The sequence below is a fragment of the Nematostella vectensis genome, chromosome 12 (genome assembly GCF_932526225.1).
Source record: "Nematostella vectensis chromosome 12, jaNemVect1.1, whole genome shotgun sequence".
NCBI classification, from domain to species: Eukaryota; Metazoa; Cnidaria; class Anthozoa; order Actiniaria; family Edwardsiidae; genus Nematostella; species Nematostella vectensis.
In genome coordinates, this window is record NC_064045.1 from 3,162,481 (window position 1) to 3,178,968 (window position 16,488).

At 40.5% G+C, this 16,488-nt stretch overlaps 1 protein-coding gene across 5 annotated transcripts; it reads left to right on the forward strand.

Annotated features, from left to right (window-relative positions):
* The first annotated feature begins 235 nt into the window (after positions 1 to 235).
* On the forward strand, positions 236 to 15,707 carry LOC5516852. 5 transcript variants are annotated; one of them, XM_048719633.1, is made up of 11 exons: positions 236 to 2,384; positions 3,100 to 3,170; positions 4,223 to 4,285; positions 5,037 to 5,416; positions 6,032 to 6,225; positions 7,051 to 7,145; positions 8,528 to 8,684; positions 9,078 to 9,141; positions 9,640 to 9,914; positions 14,774 to 14,936; positions 15,423 to 15,707. In XM_048719633.1, the coding sequence occupies exons 4-11, from the start codon at positions 5,065 to 5,067 to the stop codon at positions 15,590 to 15,592; spliced, it is 1,470 nt and encodes a 489-aa protein (XP_048575590.1). In that variant the 5' UTR covers positions 236 to 2,384; positions 3,100 to 3,170; positions 4,223 to 4,285; positions 5,037 to 5,064; the 3' UTR covers positions 15,593 to 15,707. The 5 variants fall into 5 exon arrangements, with proteins under 5 accessions (XP_048575590.1, XP_048575589.1, XP_048575592.1 ...); XM_048719635.1 differs by lacking the exon at positions 236 to 2,384 and adding an exon at positions 2,641 to 3,016; XM_048719632.1 differs by lacking the exon at positions 4,223 to 4,285.
* Positions 15,708 to 16,488: the final 781 nt, after the last annotated feature.

The following is a 16,488-nucleotide window of genomic DNA, read 5'->3' on the forward strand; positions in this document are numbered from 1 at the left end:
GCGACATCTTCACAAACGCCCTAGCTGCCCTTCTTCTTCTTTACTCTGTTGTAGAACGAAGAGACATGACGGGAAAATCTGGAAAATTCGCAATTCGAGATAGAGAAAGAAGACACAATTTCTTACAATGGCTATAGGTTCCTTTTATACCGGAATGATTTTTGAAACACAAATAACGTGAGGCCGAAATGCACATACCAAGATTTTTGCTTTTTAAGATATTTTTTTCTTGATCATCCTTGCGCTATGTATGAGCTCAGGGACGAAAAGCTCAAATTTCAATGGCACATGACAAAAAGTCGCATCAATTTTAAAAAAAGTCGCATTTGATATTTTGTTTGCCATTACTCGCTAAGTACTTAGATAATTTTTCGCCTTATTAGATCTGAAATGAGCTTATTTGAAGCGTTAAGTCATGTTTTTCCGCCATGTCGAACGAAGACACTTGATCGCAAGTAGTTAGTTAATCCGAGCCTTGCTCGCTGAGCAGCTAATTGCCGCAAGAAATTGATATAAGCTTTTCCCAGCGTCGAGCATGATAAACAGAAAAAACTTGAGTTTTGTTTTTAGAAAAAAACTAGAGTTTGTAGAAAAACTTAGCTTTGTAGATAAATTTGGGCGTTGTATCCTATTGGGATATCATTCAGCGTGGTACAGATGTTTGCACGTGGTATGATATGTATTTAAGTAATAGGTTTGTGGCGTACGTCATTACTATTTATTTATTCTCTGAATAGACTGTAAGTATACGGAATTGGGTGTGGCATCCTATAAGAAGCAATTTATATGAAGTAAATGAATGAGTTCAGCCATGCACTCAGTATTGCGTATATTTGGTATTTAATTGTACTTCAAATCGAAAATTCTCTAGAATTACTTTTTAAAGTAATTAAAAGTAAATAAAAAAGAAATTGAAGTAAAAGTAATTAAAATTATTATTAAAAAAGCTTGTCTTACCAATTTTATATTATAGAAAACACTCCTTTCAATCAGACTGTTTCTAGGAATGTATCATTCTATGAAATGTACTCTGTTTTTATTTAAAAAGGGTTTATATTATTATATCTCAATAACACTGTAAGTATACGAAATAGGACGTGGCGTCCTAAGAAGAATCAATCACTTTAAAACAAATAAACATTTCGCGTGACGTTAGATATGTACCTAAGTATTGTAAATGTCGGGTATGTATTTATATCATAAACGTATATTCTCTAGAAGGCATGTAAGTAACAACAAGAAGGCGTGTCTTACGAATTGATATTATCGAATACGTTCAGCAAGTTTTCACTCCTGTATCATTCCATCAATTGGACATTTTCTTCATTGAAAGGTTAATTATGTGCAGCCCCATAAAACTGGAAGTATACGTTATAGGGCGTGGCGTCCTACTGCAAATTACTTGTAATATCAAGATCTTCCATCTTGCCAAATTTCATGCTTTTACTAAAAATTTGAACAATTCGGCATATTTTCTGCACCATTTTCTTGTAATATTTTAGGGAGATTGAAATCAAAAGTTTTTTTTTTTAGTTTAACCCAATTTACTAAGGGAGGGGAGGGGCGCTAGAAGTTCCCTACTCCATCCTATTTCCGGTACCGTTTGTGCGATGACTGCTCTATTTTTCTAAAATCACAAAAAATCTTGTATAATCAAGAATCAAAAAAACTATATGAGCCTCCCAATTTCTCGGATTTTTAAAGCTAATTTTTTTTTATATAAACACATTAAATCATGGAATCTAACAAACTGGCGATTTTTCAGATTTAATGGACTCGTACAGAAAATGTTTTGAAAAATTCCTTGAAGGTGAAAAATGTTACTTAGAATGATTTTAAAACTTCATGTATTTTGGAAGTTTTTTTTCCATGTGTGTAACCATGGCGTACAGAGAATTCTGACAACAAGCAAACTATTCACCTGTGCAACATTGCTCAAAAAAAATATTTCTCAACTAATTTTATACTCTACAAGAAACGTGTATAAAATCCAACAGCTATTTGGATTTGTGGAAACTATTCACAATCGAAAAATTCGGTGCGTTAATCCAGGGACATTTCCCTGGTTTAATCAAAGTATAAAGCGCATTGCCAGATTATGAGCATTTACACAAAATGAGTGGTTCTTTCACGACCCGCTAGTAAGGCAGACCAGTGGAGGAATACGTAACAGAGTGGAGAAGGAAGTCATTCTACAAATCGGAGTGAGTAGGATAGAAATGGTCGGAGGAATAAGTGGCGCATGCGCGAAGGTGTTCGATAGGGATTTGATAATGGAGGAAGATGATGATGGAAGAGTTTATCAACATTCGGACACAACTGAAAAGAGCGAAAGCAGTAGGCGCTTCTGTGGAAGAGGGAAAATTACAAACCTATCAGGAAAGGTAAAGAACTAACTGCACTATGGATAATAGGGATATCTACTCCAAACTCCACCATTAATGATTCACTTTATTTTAAAACGTCTACAATTATATATTAATAAACACAATTTCTATATAATATTCCATGTTATTTTCACTCTTATGGTAATTTCCTATGGTTGAATTCACGAAACAATGTCATTGATTGTAAATAGATACAAATTACGGGGAGAGAGCATTTCGCTGTGGTTTTATTTACTAAGCAATTAAAAGGCATTATCATAAGACATTGCATGCAATTTTTCCTTCTGTAAAACTCGTCATGGTTGAATTTTTAATAAAACTATGTCATCGATTGCACCTAGAAAAATAACAGGGGGGGCTGTCGCGTAGACTTTGCCGTGGATTTATCTACTTCTTTAATTGGCAATTAATACCCTTTCCCAACCTCGAAATTTATATAAAATTTTCTCCAGAAACTGCACCCACCACCCTCTCCTTACCGGAAATATACTCAAACCATATCATGCGTATCGTTAATTACCTCTTTACGTTACGCTTGAGGCGAAAATTAGGCACTGGTGTATAAATCATACTTTCCACACATAGGTTCTAGCCGCAGAGCAGTCATTCCATCTCCTCTACTCTCTCACGTATGGCCTGCTAAGCAGCCGATCTTATTTTTCCCCCATTTCCCGGTGTGGTTGAGAAAACATTGACTCTCTTTTATCGACAGCTGTTGGGACTCCAACTAATAGGGCAAAACAAGAAGATTAAAGGAAAATGAATCATCGTTATTAACATCAGGTAATTTATGTTAAAGAAAGGTCCCGAGTGTTATCATTCAGTTTTAAGTCCTCAAGTATTTCATTGTGATATACAATCTTAATATCGGGTTTGTCATTAACATCCTTCCATTTCTGTGCTTATTAGAATGTTCTTTGAACACAAATAATGTTCATAAAAGGTTTGATATCTTAATAATTGTAATAATGAAAAGAAAACACTTCCATACCAGCGCTGGAATCCCTAACTTTTAGTTTTGTTGTGTCTAAAGCTTATTTTTTGAGAAGCCATTATTTGAGAATACCAGAGAGTTGTATTGTTGGCAGTTTTTATAATAACTAGTAATAACAAATTAAACGAGACATACTTGTAAATGGAAGTTTGTTTGGGTTTTTGTCGAGTCATAACCAAACAAGAGGTCACGCGTGAAAGCACCTGTCGCCCAAGGAGTCAGTCTTTATGATGGCGGGCTACAACTGTTTTCGTTAAACAGCCAAACAGCTCAGGCCCGTACCCAGGGGGGGGGGGGGGGGGGTGCAGGGGGCGCGAACGCACCCCCCTCTACCCACAACACGGCCGAAAGTCAACTTTTTGTTCTCAATAGACGTGCTATTTATATACAAAACTATAAATCATAAGCTAGATCACTCTGGTATGGAAGTGGTGAGATTTTTATCAGAGAACTCCCTCCCCTCACCTCCCCTCCTAGGTCCACTTTTTCGGATTTCGCACCCCCCAAGAAAAATCCTGGGCACGGGCCTGAAGCTCATCTTCAATTTTCTGTAGAAGACTTATTCTAAGGGGGCGTTCCGAAGTTTTTTCAACTTTTATTAAATAATCATTGCTTTATCAAATCACGTTAAATCAACTACTCTTTGATGTCAAATCCAAAAGTTCAATTCATGTTAATATGACGCAAAAAATCTCAAAATTTACTTTTCAGTACTCCAAGTTGTTGCACACGGAAATTCGACTAGAAACTGACCGTGCAAACGTCGCAATTGATTCATGTGAATTTTGCGTTAAAACTGTCATCAAGTTGTTTGAAGAATAGTTGCGCTTTTGTCTCCAAGGATCCGTCGCCGCTCATTGTTGTGTCCAGTAGCTACGACAGCTTGTGTTAAAGAGACGAGGGGGTCAGTATTGTACAAGAAAACAATTTCAAATAGCCAATTTGAGGGTATTTATAAAGAGAATATTTGAAAAAGTAAATAATTTATTATTTTTAAATATTCAGAACCACGCCGCTTGTCTTCTAAGCTACTAACCGATGATACGGCTAAAATTGATCTTTACTTGAGTACTCGCACTGTTTAGCTGCGTGGCGAAACTGCGTTTATGAGAAATTAGAATCAGAATTTGAGTATCCGACCGCGCTTCAAACGAAGCCCACGCCAGCGCCACACACGGTAATCGATAGGCAGTCTTTTCCTGAAAACCCATCTATCGTGTCCCAAGAGGGCCCCTACATTGTAGAAAGCAGTCTTTCAAAAGAACGAAGCTAACAGGGAGCACATGGTTGTAACGATATCTGACGAACTGTTTCTTGCTTTCTCTCGTGGCTTCGCAGTTTATGATGACGAGGCAGAATCGTACAGCACCGAACAGCGCCGAAGTGATAATTTTCTGAGGCAAAAAAATTCAAATTGCATCTCTCGTTCATTGCCACAGTAGCTGACTATAGAACAACCAACATTTCTCAACAGCAAAATATTGTTTTGTAGTGTGATGCATTTTAAAATGCAGAATCAAATTAATTGATCATCTGCTTGTCTTTTTAATAATTCATTGTTAATATATTTTAATATTATAATATTTTCAGCCTTAAAATTAGACGTTTCTATAAAAAAGGGTGTTTTCCATATATCAATTGTTTTTACTTTGCAGAAACACGTTTTTAGAATTTTTTTCCAAGATGCACAGAAAAGTACTCGGAATTCTCCTAGGCTTGGGCCTAGTCCTCGCTCTTCTCTCGGTCACAAAGAGCACCTCTTGTCCTGACCGAGCAATCGAAATCATTGCCCTCACACTACCCCCCTACGCCTACCAAAAGAACGTCACCACAGGGGATGGGATTGGTTTGGCTTTCATTAAGAAGACGATCAAGAAGTGTTTTGCGAAGTGTAATATATCGGATATTTCCTGGAATTTTGTGAACACGACTGAGGAGCTGAGGAACGCGCTGCTCACGAACTCCACTGATATCGCCTTTCCTATTTTGGAATCCGAGCAAACATCACTTGACAACTACGAAGACGTGACAAATGGTAAAATATAAGCCTGGTTTTTATATAGTCGTAAGGGTGTTACACTGAGCTACAAAAAAAAATCATGACCTGTATTACCATCGACAGTTAATGGTTCACCTCGGGGGGCAAACTCTAGACGACTGCTACGACGACTGTTACGACGACTGTTACGATTATATGGAAATCAACCAAGCTTTAGTGGGCACGAAGTCAAGATTTGTGTGTGTGTCTGTATGGGGGGGGGGGGGGGGGGGGAGGGGCTAAGATGGCTGTGCAGACATAGATATCACCTATGAAAGAGCATTTTGGCTATCTAGGAGAGGAGAAAGGGGGTAGGTTCTTATCTCAGATATTCTAGGGTAAAATAATTGCGTCCTTTTAGGCAATAGCCGTATATGAGCGGAAAATTTCGGAAGGGGAAGATTTCCGTTCAATTATGAATATCTGCGTACATCCCCCCCTTAAGGGCCTCTCTCTGCAATGATTAAATGACCGGGCCTTTATAGAGTTATAATTATTATATGATGAATGATTATATCATTATTATGTTATCATTAGAACCATACACTAAAGCCGCCAAAATCTAGCCGAAAATATAGTAATCTCATAATATCGATTTTGTTATCATTAAAGCCAAGGGCAAGCCGTACCCGAGCCTTCAGTACACAACTATCTTCGAGTCGCCCGGTAGCTCCTTCATCGTTAACTTGGACAACCTCGACCTTGAGGCCCGGGACGTCGTGGTCGCATCCCTCTTATACATTTGGCCAATTTTCCTTATTACTGTGATTTTGGGAGGAATCGCTGGAGTTCTGGTCTGGATTATGGTAAGTCATTTGAAGGGGCTGTGCCAGCCGCCATTGTATCATCCAAAATGATTCAAAATACCAAGTGTATATATATATATATATATATATATATATATATATATATATATATATATATATATATGGTGCAATGTTGAATGAAAACAATAAAGAATGTATGCTTTGCCTGGCCTCTCAAAGCCGCATTGTCACCAGTTTTCTTCCGGAGGTCCGACGGAAACCTCAACCGTTAAAACACAAAAGAATCTATTAGAATCCGATATATTTTACAGGCCATCTGCTCTAAATTATCAATCACATCCTTAAAGAAACTTCAAATAGACACACTGCTTTCAATATTTCGAAAATGTTTTCGCGTTTTCCGTTAAAAATCATCGGATATTGTTAGCTAATCGACCGGAAGTAAACTGGTGACAATGCGGCTTTAAGGTTATATTTGCGTTCACGACCGCCGCCAGATAATATAAACATCTCCGAAAGGAGCATTGCCCCCGGACCGAGCCTAGTGTGCCAAATTTGCAGCCTTTTCGTTATCTCCACATGAAATAGCTTGCACTAAAAGGGTGTTTTTCCACAATGCGAATAGCCGTGGCTGCCATCGTGCGGCAGGAACAAGATGGCGGCCCCAACTCGGTCATAGAGAAAAATCATCGGGTAATGGCGGCAAGGTTACCCAGGAAATGTTATGGATAAGGTCTTTTACCATCAGGGACGAAAGTCGAATTTTTTGTCGTTTCATTCCTCAAAGTTTTGCTATGTTTCTCTAAAGTATCTATTTCATAAAATCATTCTGATAGTTCATATCATTAATTTTTTTCTTCTCAGGAATTCAAATTTAATCGTTCAGAATTCCCCAAGAATTTCTTTAAGGGAAGCTACGAGGGATTCTGGTGGGCGTTTGTTTCCATGACAACTGTTGGGTATGTAAGAGATCAAGCGCTTTTGTTTGCATATGCACCAACACATTCATTTTCACTTATTTATCTACACTTAGTATTCTTGCTCCAAGTTTTCCTCTTCTTTTTTTTCTTTTCCTTTCTCTTCTTCTACTTCTTCTTCTCCTCCTCCTCCTCCTCCTCCTTCTTCTTCTTCTTCTTCTTCTTCTTCTTCTTCTTCTTCTTCTTCTTCTTTTTCTTCTTGTTCGGGTATTCCATGCCAAAAAGTTAATCCCCAAATAACAGCGCGAAACAAGCGATCTGTTTTGAAACGCAAACCCACGCATTTGCAATTCGACACGAATTACACAAACCAAGCAAAGATGTTGTAAAAAGTCGTATAAATGCACTAAAGTCTTACAAATATGCACAAATGAACTTAACCAAAAGCTTAACATTGCACTTAGTGATAATGATGATGATGGTGGTGGTCGTGAAGGTGATGATGGTGACGTTCGTGGTGATGTTGATGGAAGTTTGATTATGTGAAGATATTTATGATGATAATCATGTTTCAAGGTCGGGCGGTAAAGAGCTATTTCGTGGGACGTGATTTCATGCTTTTATTTTTAGAGAAACGCGAAACGCCCGATTTATTTTACGTTAAACGTGATTCTTTATCCAGTTGTAAAATATGAGAGCAAATGGTTTAAAATATGAGAGCAAATGGTTTAAAATATGAGAGCAAATGGTTTAAAATATGAGAGCAAATGGTTTAAAATATGAGAGCAAATGGTTTAAAATATGAGAGCAAATGGTTTAAAATATGAGAGCAAATGGTTTAAAATATGAGAGCAAATGGTTTAAAATATGAGAGCAAAAGGTTTAAAATATGAGAGCAAATGGTTTAAAATATGAGAGCAAATGGTTTAAAATATGAGAGCAAATGGTTTAAAATATGAGAGCAAATGGTTTAAAATATGAGAGCAAATGGTTTAAAATATGAGAGCAAATGGTTTAAAATATGAGAGCAAATGGTTTAAAATATGAGAGCAAATGGTTTAAAATATGAGAGCAAATGGTTTAAAATATGAGAGCAAATGGTTTAAAATATGAGAGCAAAAGGTTTAAAATATGAGAGCAAATGGTTTAAAATATGAGAGCAAATGGTTTAAAATATGAGAGCAAATGGTTTAAAATATGAGAGCAAATGGTTTAAAATATGAGAGCAAATGGTTTAAAATATGAGAGCAAATGGTTTAAAATATGAGAGCAAATGGTTTAAAATATGAGAGCAAATGGTTTAAAATATGAGAGCAAATGGTTGTCCGTGTAACCCGATGCATACCCCACCTTCACCGTTAGATTGTATGAGGATTGTAATGCAATGAGTCGTGGATGTAATTATTGCAGTATATGTTTACCAGATACGGAGACAAAACGCCCAAAACGCTGATTGGTCGAGTGTTTGGCGTTATCTGGATTCTTATTGGTCTGGTCATCATTGGAACCTTCACTGCCGCTGCCACAAGCGCATTAAACGCGGGCTCAACCCTCTACACAAATGGCCCTAAAGGCAGACGCGTATGTAGCATTTAACAACGGGATTTGTATATACGGCGGTGGCTTTGACTTTGTACCTAATTCAATTGGAGTCTCCATATTTGCCACGATATAATGTTACATTTGTCCCAAGCTCAGATGGAGTGTTCGCAATTGCCGTGATGTAATGTTACATTTGTCCCTTATTCAGGTTTGAGTGGTCGTAATTACCGTGATATAATGTTACATTTGTCCGTAATTCAGGTTGGGGTGTTCGTAATTGCCTTGATGTAATGTTACATTTGTCCCTTATTCAGGTTTGAGTGGTCGTAATTATACATTTGATAAACATGATATAATGTTACATTTGTCCGTAATTCAGGTTGGGGTGTTCGTAATTGCCGTGATGTATTGTTCCATTTGTCCCTTATTCAGGTTGGGGTTTTCGAGGGTCACGAAGCTTCCCAACAGGCCATTAAACTTGGAGCCGACATCAAAGGTACTTTAAACGCACAACTTGAGCTAACTTGCCGTGCTTCGGAGATTTTTATAACTCAGGATGAACATCAAAACACTTAACCAGAATTGCATTTCTCAACCATATAATCGGAGAAACCCATCCTCATTCATCCTTATTCATCCTCATTCATCCTCATTTATCCTCATTCATCCTCATTTATCCTCATCCATCCTCATTCATCCTCATCCATCCTCATTCATCCTCATCATTGATCCTCATCATTGATCCTTATTCATCCTAATGCATTCTCATCCATCCTAATTCTTCCTCATCCATCATCATTCATCCTCATCCATTCCAATCCATCCTCACCCATCACATCCATCCACATTTTTCTCACCTATTTTCATCAGCCTTATCCATCTTCACCCATCTTCATCTATCTCACCCATCTTTGCCTGTCCTAGCCCATCTCACCCATAAACATCATTCTCATCCATCCTCAACCACCTCACCAATCATTTTCTTTCTTTTAAGTTTATCGTGATTTCGAGAAGATGTACCAAGACCTTAACAGCGCCCAGTTGCACGGTCTTCTCGTCGACAGCTTTCAGGCGTCACATATTCTCAACGATTGGGACGACAAGAGATTAAAAGTTTTAAGCTGGCTGGAGCACAGTACGCCCTACCAAACGGCTACAATACCAGCCAGAATGCCAGCCTTGGTGGGGAATAAGTGCTTCACAGAAATCATGAGAAAGGCAACGCGTTTAAGCAAGGCTCTCGTTCGAACATACGTTAAGCCCATAAAGGTTAGTTGTGTCTATGTATATTTGCGCAGTTAAGAGAAGCTAAGAAGTTAAGACAAAGATCGAGGTCGAAGTCTAAAATCTTAGTTTTGTATTAATTAACAAAAGTCGCTCGCGAGCCAGAATGTCGAGCGCAAAGAGAGTCCCAGGCCTGGACTATTATCCTTCCTGAGGTTTTCATTATCTTATTTCGCGGTAAATATGATATTCGCAGAAATGATAAATGCAGAAAGAACTTCGCTAAAGTTTTAAAACAGCATTAACATTTTTAAAAACAGTAATAAATACTGTTGAATCAGGACGTAACACAGATAACCCGAATGAAATCCTATTTCCATAGAAACTGCTAAATCTAACTTCCCGATAACTCGAACTCGGATAACCCGAACTACCCGCTAACAAGAACTCGGATAACTCGAACATCCCGATAACTCGAACTCCCCGCTAACACGAACTCGGATAACTCGAACTCCCCGCTAACTACATATCAATATTTGGGTGACCTTAAAACTCGCTCGGCCAATCTCTTGGAGGCCTGGGTCTAAGGGCTTTTCAAGGCTTGTGTGATAAAGATTTGACCAAGCGATAAAGTTTTTTTTTTTACACATTTATGCCTCGAGTCTCAAATTGACAGGAATCAGCATTTTTCACCATGTTTTCTGGAGATCAGGGAGAGGGAAAACTTTAGCTCTTCTAAATATGGCCATCTATGCCCATATAAGGCAATGCATACGAAGGACACTATCCATGGGGAATATGTTTGATATGGAACTCGGATAACTCGAACTCCCCGCTAACACGAACTCGGATAACTCGAACTCCCCGCTAACTCGAACTTGGATTACTCGAACATCCCGCTAACTAGAACTGGGATAACTCGAACATCCCGATAACTCGGACTCGGATAACTCGAACTTGGAAAACCCGAACTACCCGCTAACAAGAACTCGGATAACTCGAACATCCCGATAACACGAACTCGGATAACTCGAACTACCCGCCAACTCGAACTTGGATAACTCGAACTCGGATAACCCGAACTACCCGCTAACTAAAACTCGTATAACTGGAACTCCCTGCTAACTAGAACTCGGATAACTCGAAATCCCCGCTAACTCGAACTCGGATAATTCGAACATCCCGATTACTCCAACTCGGACAACTCGAACATCCCGATAACTCGAACTCGGCTAACTCGAACATCGCGATAACTCGAACTCGGATAACTCGAACATCTCGATAACTCGAACTCGGATAACTCAAACTCACCTCTACTCGAACTCGGATAATTGGAACATCCCGATAACTCCAACTCGGATAACTCGAACATCCCGATAACTCGAACTTGGATAACTCGAACTCCCCGCTATCACAAACTCGGATAACTCGAAAATCCGAAAAATCGAACTCGGATAACTCGAACTTCCCGCTAACTAGAACTCGGATAACTCGAACATCCCGGTAACTCGAACTCCCCGCTAACACGAACTCGGATAACTCGAACTCCCCGCTAACACGAACTCGGATAACTCGAACTCCCCGCTAACTCGAACTCAGATAACTCGAACATCTCGATAACTCGAACTCGGATAACTCGAACTCCCCGCTAACCCGAACTCGGATAACTCGAACATCCCGAGAACTTGAACTTGGATAACTCGAACATCCCGATAACTCGAACTCGGAACTTGGATAACTCGAACATCCCGATAACTCGAACTCCACGCTAACACGAACTCGGATAACTCAAACATCCCGCTAACTAGAACTCGGATAACTCGAACATACCGATAACTCGAACTCGGATAACTCGAACTCGGATAACCCGAACTACCCGCTAACTAGAACTCTGATAACTGGAACTCCCTGCTAACTAGAACTCGGATAACTCGAAATCCCCGCTAACTCGAACTCGGATAATTCGAACATCCCGATTACTCCAACTCGGACAACTCGAACATCCCGATAACTCGAACTCGGCTAACTCGAACATCGCGATAACTCGAACTCGGATAACTCGAACATCTCGATAACTCGAACTCGGGTAACTCGAACTCACCTCTAACTCGAACTCGGATAATTGAAACATCCCGATAACCCAACTCGGATAACTCGAACATACCGATAACTCGAACTCGGATAACTCGAACTCCCCGCTATCACGAACTCGGATAACTCGAAAATCCGAAAAATCGAACTCGGATAACTCGAACTTCGCGATAACTCGAACTCAGAAAACTCGAACTCCCCGCTAACACGAACTCGGATAACTCGAACTCCCCGCTAACACGAACTCGGATAACTCGAACTCCCCGCTAACCCGAACTCAGATAACTCGAACATCTCGATAACTCGAACTCGGATAACTCGAACTCCCCGCTAACCCGAACTCCGATAACTCGAACATCCCGATAACTTGAACTTGGATAACTCGAACATCCCGATAACTCGAACTCGGAAAACTCGAACTCCCCACTAACTCGAACTCCCCACTAACTCGAACTCGGATAACTCGAACATCCCGATAATTCCAACTCGGATAACTCGAACATCCCGATAACTCGAACTCGGATAACTCGAGCTCCCCGCTAACAAGAACTCGGATAACTCGATAATCCGAAAATTCAAACTCGGATAACTCGAACATCTCGATAACTCGAACTCGGATAACTCGAACTCCCCGCTAACAAGAACTCGGATAACTCGATAATCCGAAAATTCGAACTCGGATAACTCGAACATCTCGATAACTCGAACTCAGATAACTCGAACATCCCGATAACTCGAACTTGGATAACTCGAACTCCCCGCCAACACGAACTCGGATAACCCGAACTCCCCGCTAACACGAACTCGGAAAACTCGAACTCATCACTAACTCGCAACTCGGATAACTCGAACATCCGGATAACTCCAACTCGGATAACTCGAACATCCCGATAACTCGAACTCGCATGACTCGAACTCCCCGCTAACACGAACTCGGATAAATCGAACATCCCGATAACTCCAACTCGGGTAACTCGAACATCCCGATAACTCGAACTCGCATGACTCGAACTCCCCGCTAAAACGAACTCGGATAACCGGAACTACCCGCTAACTAGAACTCTGATAACTGGAACTCCCTGCTAACTAGAACTCGGATAACTCGAGATCCCCGCTTACTCGAACTCGGATAATTCGAACATCCCGATAATTCCAACTCGGACAACTCGAACATCCCGATAACTCCAGCTCGGATAACTCGAACTCCCCGCTAACCCGAACTCGGATAACTCGAACATCCCGAGAACTTGAACTTGGATAACTCGAACATCCCGATAACTCGAACTCGGAACTTGGATAACTCGAACATCCCGATAACTCGAACTCCACGCTAACACGAACTCGGATAACTCAAACATCCCGCTAACTAGAACTCGGATAACTCGAACATACCGATAACTCGAACTCCGATAACTCGAACTCGGATAACCCGAACTACCCGCTAACTAGAACTCTGATAACTGGAACTCCCTGCTAACTAGAACTCGGATAACTCGAAATCCCCGCTAACTCGAACTCGGATAATTCGAACATCCCGATTACTCCAACTCGGACAACTCGAAATCCCCGCTTACTCGAACTCGGATAATTCGAACATCCCGATAATTCCAACTCGGACAACTCGAACATCCCGATAACTCCAGCTCGGATAACTCGAACTCCCCGCTAACTCGAACTCGGATAACTCGAACATCCCGATAACTCCAACTCGGATAACTCGAACATCCCGATAACTCGAACTTGGATAACCCGAACTCCCCGCTAACACGAACTCGGATAACTCGAACATCCCGATAACTCGAACTCGGATAACTCGAACATCCCGATAACTCCAACTCGGGTAACTTGAACATCCCGATAACTCCAGCTCGGATAACTCGAACATCTCGATAACTCGAACTCGGATAACTCGAACTCCCCGCTAATTCGAACTCGGATAATTCGAACATCCCGATAACTCCAACTCGGATAACTCGAACTTGGATAACTCGATCTCCCCGCTAACACGAACTCGGATAACTCGAACATCCCGATAACTCGTTATGGCTTGACAGTACCCTTGAGAACAATTTTTAGTCGTTAAGAGGTGTGTGGTTACGGGAGGTATGTGGTTACGGGGAGCTATGACTGTTGGCAATTATTGTCTACGGTGACGATCTAGTAGAATGGTCACCGTCGAAAGGTCATGTAGAAGCTATCAGAAGATTTCACCGCATTGGACTGATGACAATAGAACGGGTATTCAATAGAACAAAGAGGTAATCCAGCCAATCCTAGAAAGCAATCAAGGAAGCACGGGTGGCCTAGTGTGTTAGCGCGTCGGCCTCTCACCGCTATGGCCCAGGTTCGAATCCTGGCTCAAACTGGGGATTTTTCCGGGTTCCTGCCTTGATTCGAATTTGTGTCGCAAGTGAGTTGAAGTTATTCTCCCGTGTTTCCAGTCTTCTCGGATAAGGACTAAACCGGAGGTACCGTCTTTTCAAGCTGCACTACACTAACCTGAACCGAAGGGACATAAAAGAACCACTGGGGACCCAATAAACCCTCTGGCAGTGACCACCCCCAGTGACAGTGCTTACAATGCTTACGAGGGCCATTTGTTATAAAACTGTGAATTCGGTTAATATGCTAACCTCGATAAACAAGGATTAAACAAACAAACAATCCCGCCTTACGAGAGGACTTCTACACGTTTCAGTATTAAGGTCAACCAAATGTTAAATGCATATCGAAACTAAAAAGCAAATATGATGTTTTGACGCGCAACTTAAATTGCGTGAAATTTATCCCTAATTCTCTGAATGTTTTCTCAGATGTACGACTCTGCAGAGGAAGTAGGTCTGTTCTCCAGTAAAACGCCCATGACCCAGATTGCCATAGCAACAACTGTAGGGATCTTATGCTTCCTGGTTTTGATAGGCACTCTTTATCAATGTGTGTACAAGAGTTTTAAAAGAAAAGCATACAGCGTTAAAGGTACAAATTCTCATTGGTTGTCTATTTATTGCAAGGATAAAGAAAAATAGCCCCGTTTTTTGTTTCCATGTTGATAATTGTTACGCGCTCTGTTCTTTATTTCCATGTTGATGATTGTTACGCGCTCTGTTCTTGTTTCCATGTTGATGATTGTTACGCGCTCTGTTCTTTGTTTTCGTGTTGATGATTGTTACGCGCTCTGTTTTTTGTTTACATGTTGATGTTTGTTACACGCTCTGTTTTCTGTTTCCATGTTGATGACTGTTACTTTCTCTGTTCTTTGTTTCCGTCTGGTGTTAATGATTGTTACGCGCTCTTTTCTTTGTTTCCATGCTGATGACTGTTACGCGCTCTGTTCTTTGTTTTCATGTTGACTCTTGATTCGAGTGTTTCGCATCCTTATTTTTATGTCGATGATTGTTTAAAGTTGCCTGTGTTTTTTACCTGTTTTTTGATATACTAGATAATATTTTTCTCTATTTTTAGACCAAAAAATCCCGATGCAGAGGGCTGCAATTGAGAATCTTCACAAAACTGCTGCAACTCTAGCGGATCAAATAATGAGTCTCCAGAAACAGCTTGACACTCTTAAGACAAATGATGAATTGGCGGCGAGCAATGTGCTGGAAAATAACGGATACAACCGGCGCGTGTAGGCGAGTCATATGTACCCTTCACTGTGGCCGGGACGAGGAATCAGAAATATGCACTTGTATGAGCAATGGAATATCTCGGAAGTTTCTTGGTGTCACGGAGCACCAGCACCAAAAACACAATGAAACAAAAGCCAAAAACAAAGACCCTAGAAGGAGACAATGAAATAGAGTACAAAGGCCTTGAGCACCAAAAACAAAGACCTTAGAACGAGGCAATGAAATAGAGTACAAAGCTCTCCGTAACACCAAGGAATACCAAATATCTCAACGTAGCAACCAACTCAAAGAGCAACGTGACCTGCATTTCCAATACGACCGAGTGTCTCTAGATTATTACCACAACTGTACTGTACTGTGTAACCGAATATCCTACGATAAGGCATCGATTACAAAGACCTGCACTTACATGTAGCTGAATTTCACGATTGAGCATCGATTAGAAACTGGTATGCACCCGACACACGGTACTTAAATGAATTTCACGATTGAGCATCGATTAGAAACTTAAGGGGCGGATCCAGGATTTCGAAATAGGGGGTGGACAATGGCCGGCTTATAACTGATCTAGTGGTTCTTGGTATGTCACATAGATCTAACAATACTTCACGCTAAATTGGATTTGTCGCGTCAGCAAAGTCAAGCAGGCGAAGGCACATGGACAGTACCTCCCGTCCCTCAGACATTTATTTTATTCAAACAAAGTGACTTTTCATTTTTTTTTTACTAAAAAGGGGGGTTGGATATACACCCAATCCCCCCCCCCTAAACTGATCTGCATCCAACACACGGCACTTGTGCATAGCGTCACGTTAGCTGTACCTTAGCAATGTAAGAAAACCCCATTTTCATGCAGCCAAACATCCCGATGCGGCAGTAAAAAAAGGAACGAAATCTGC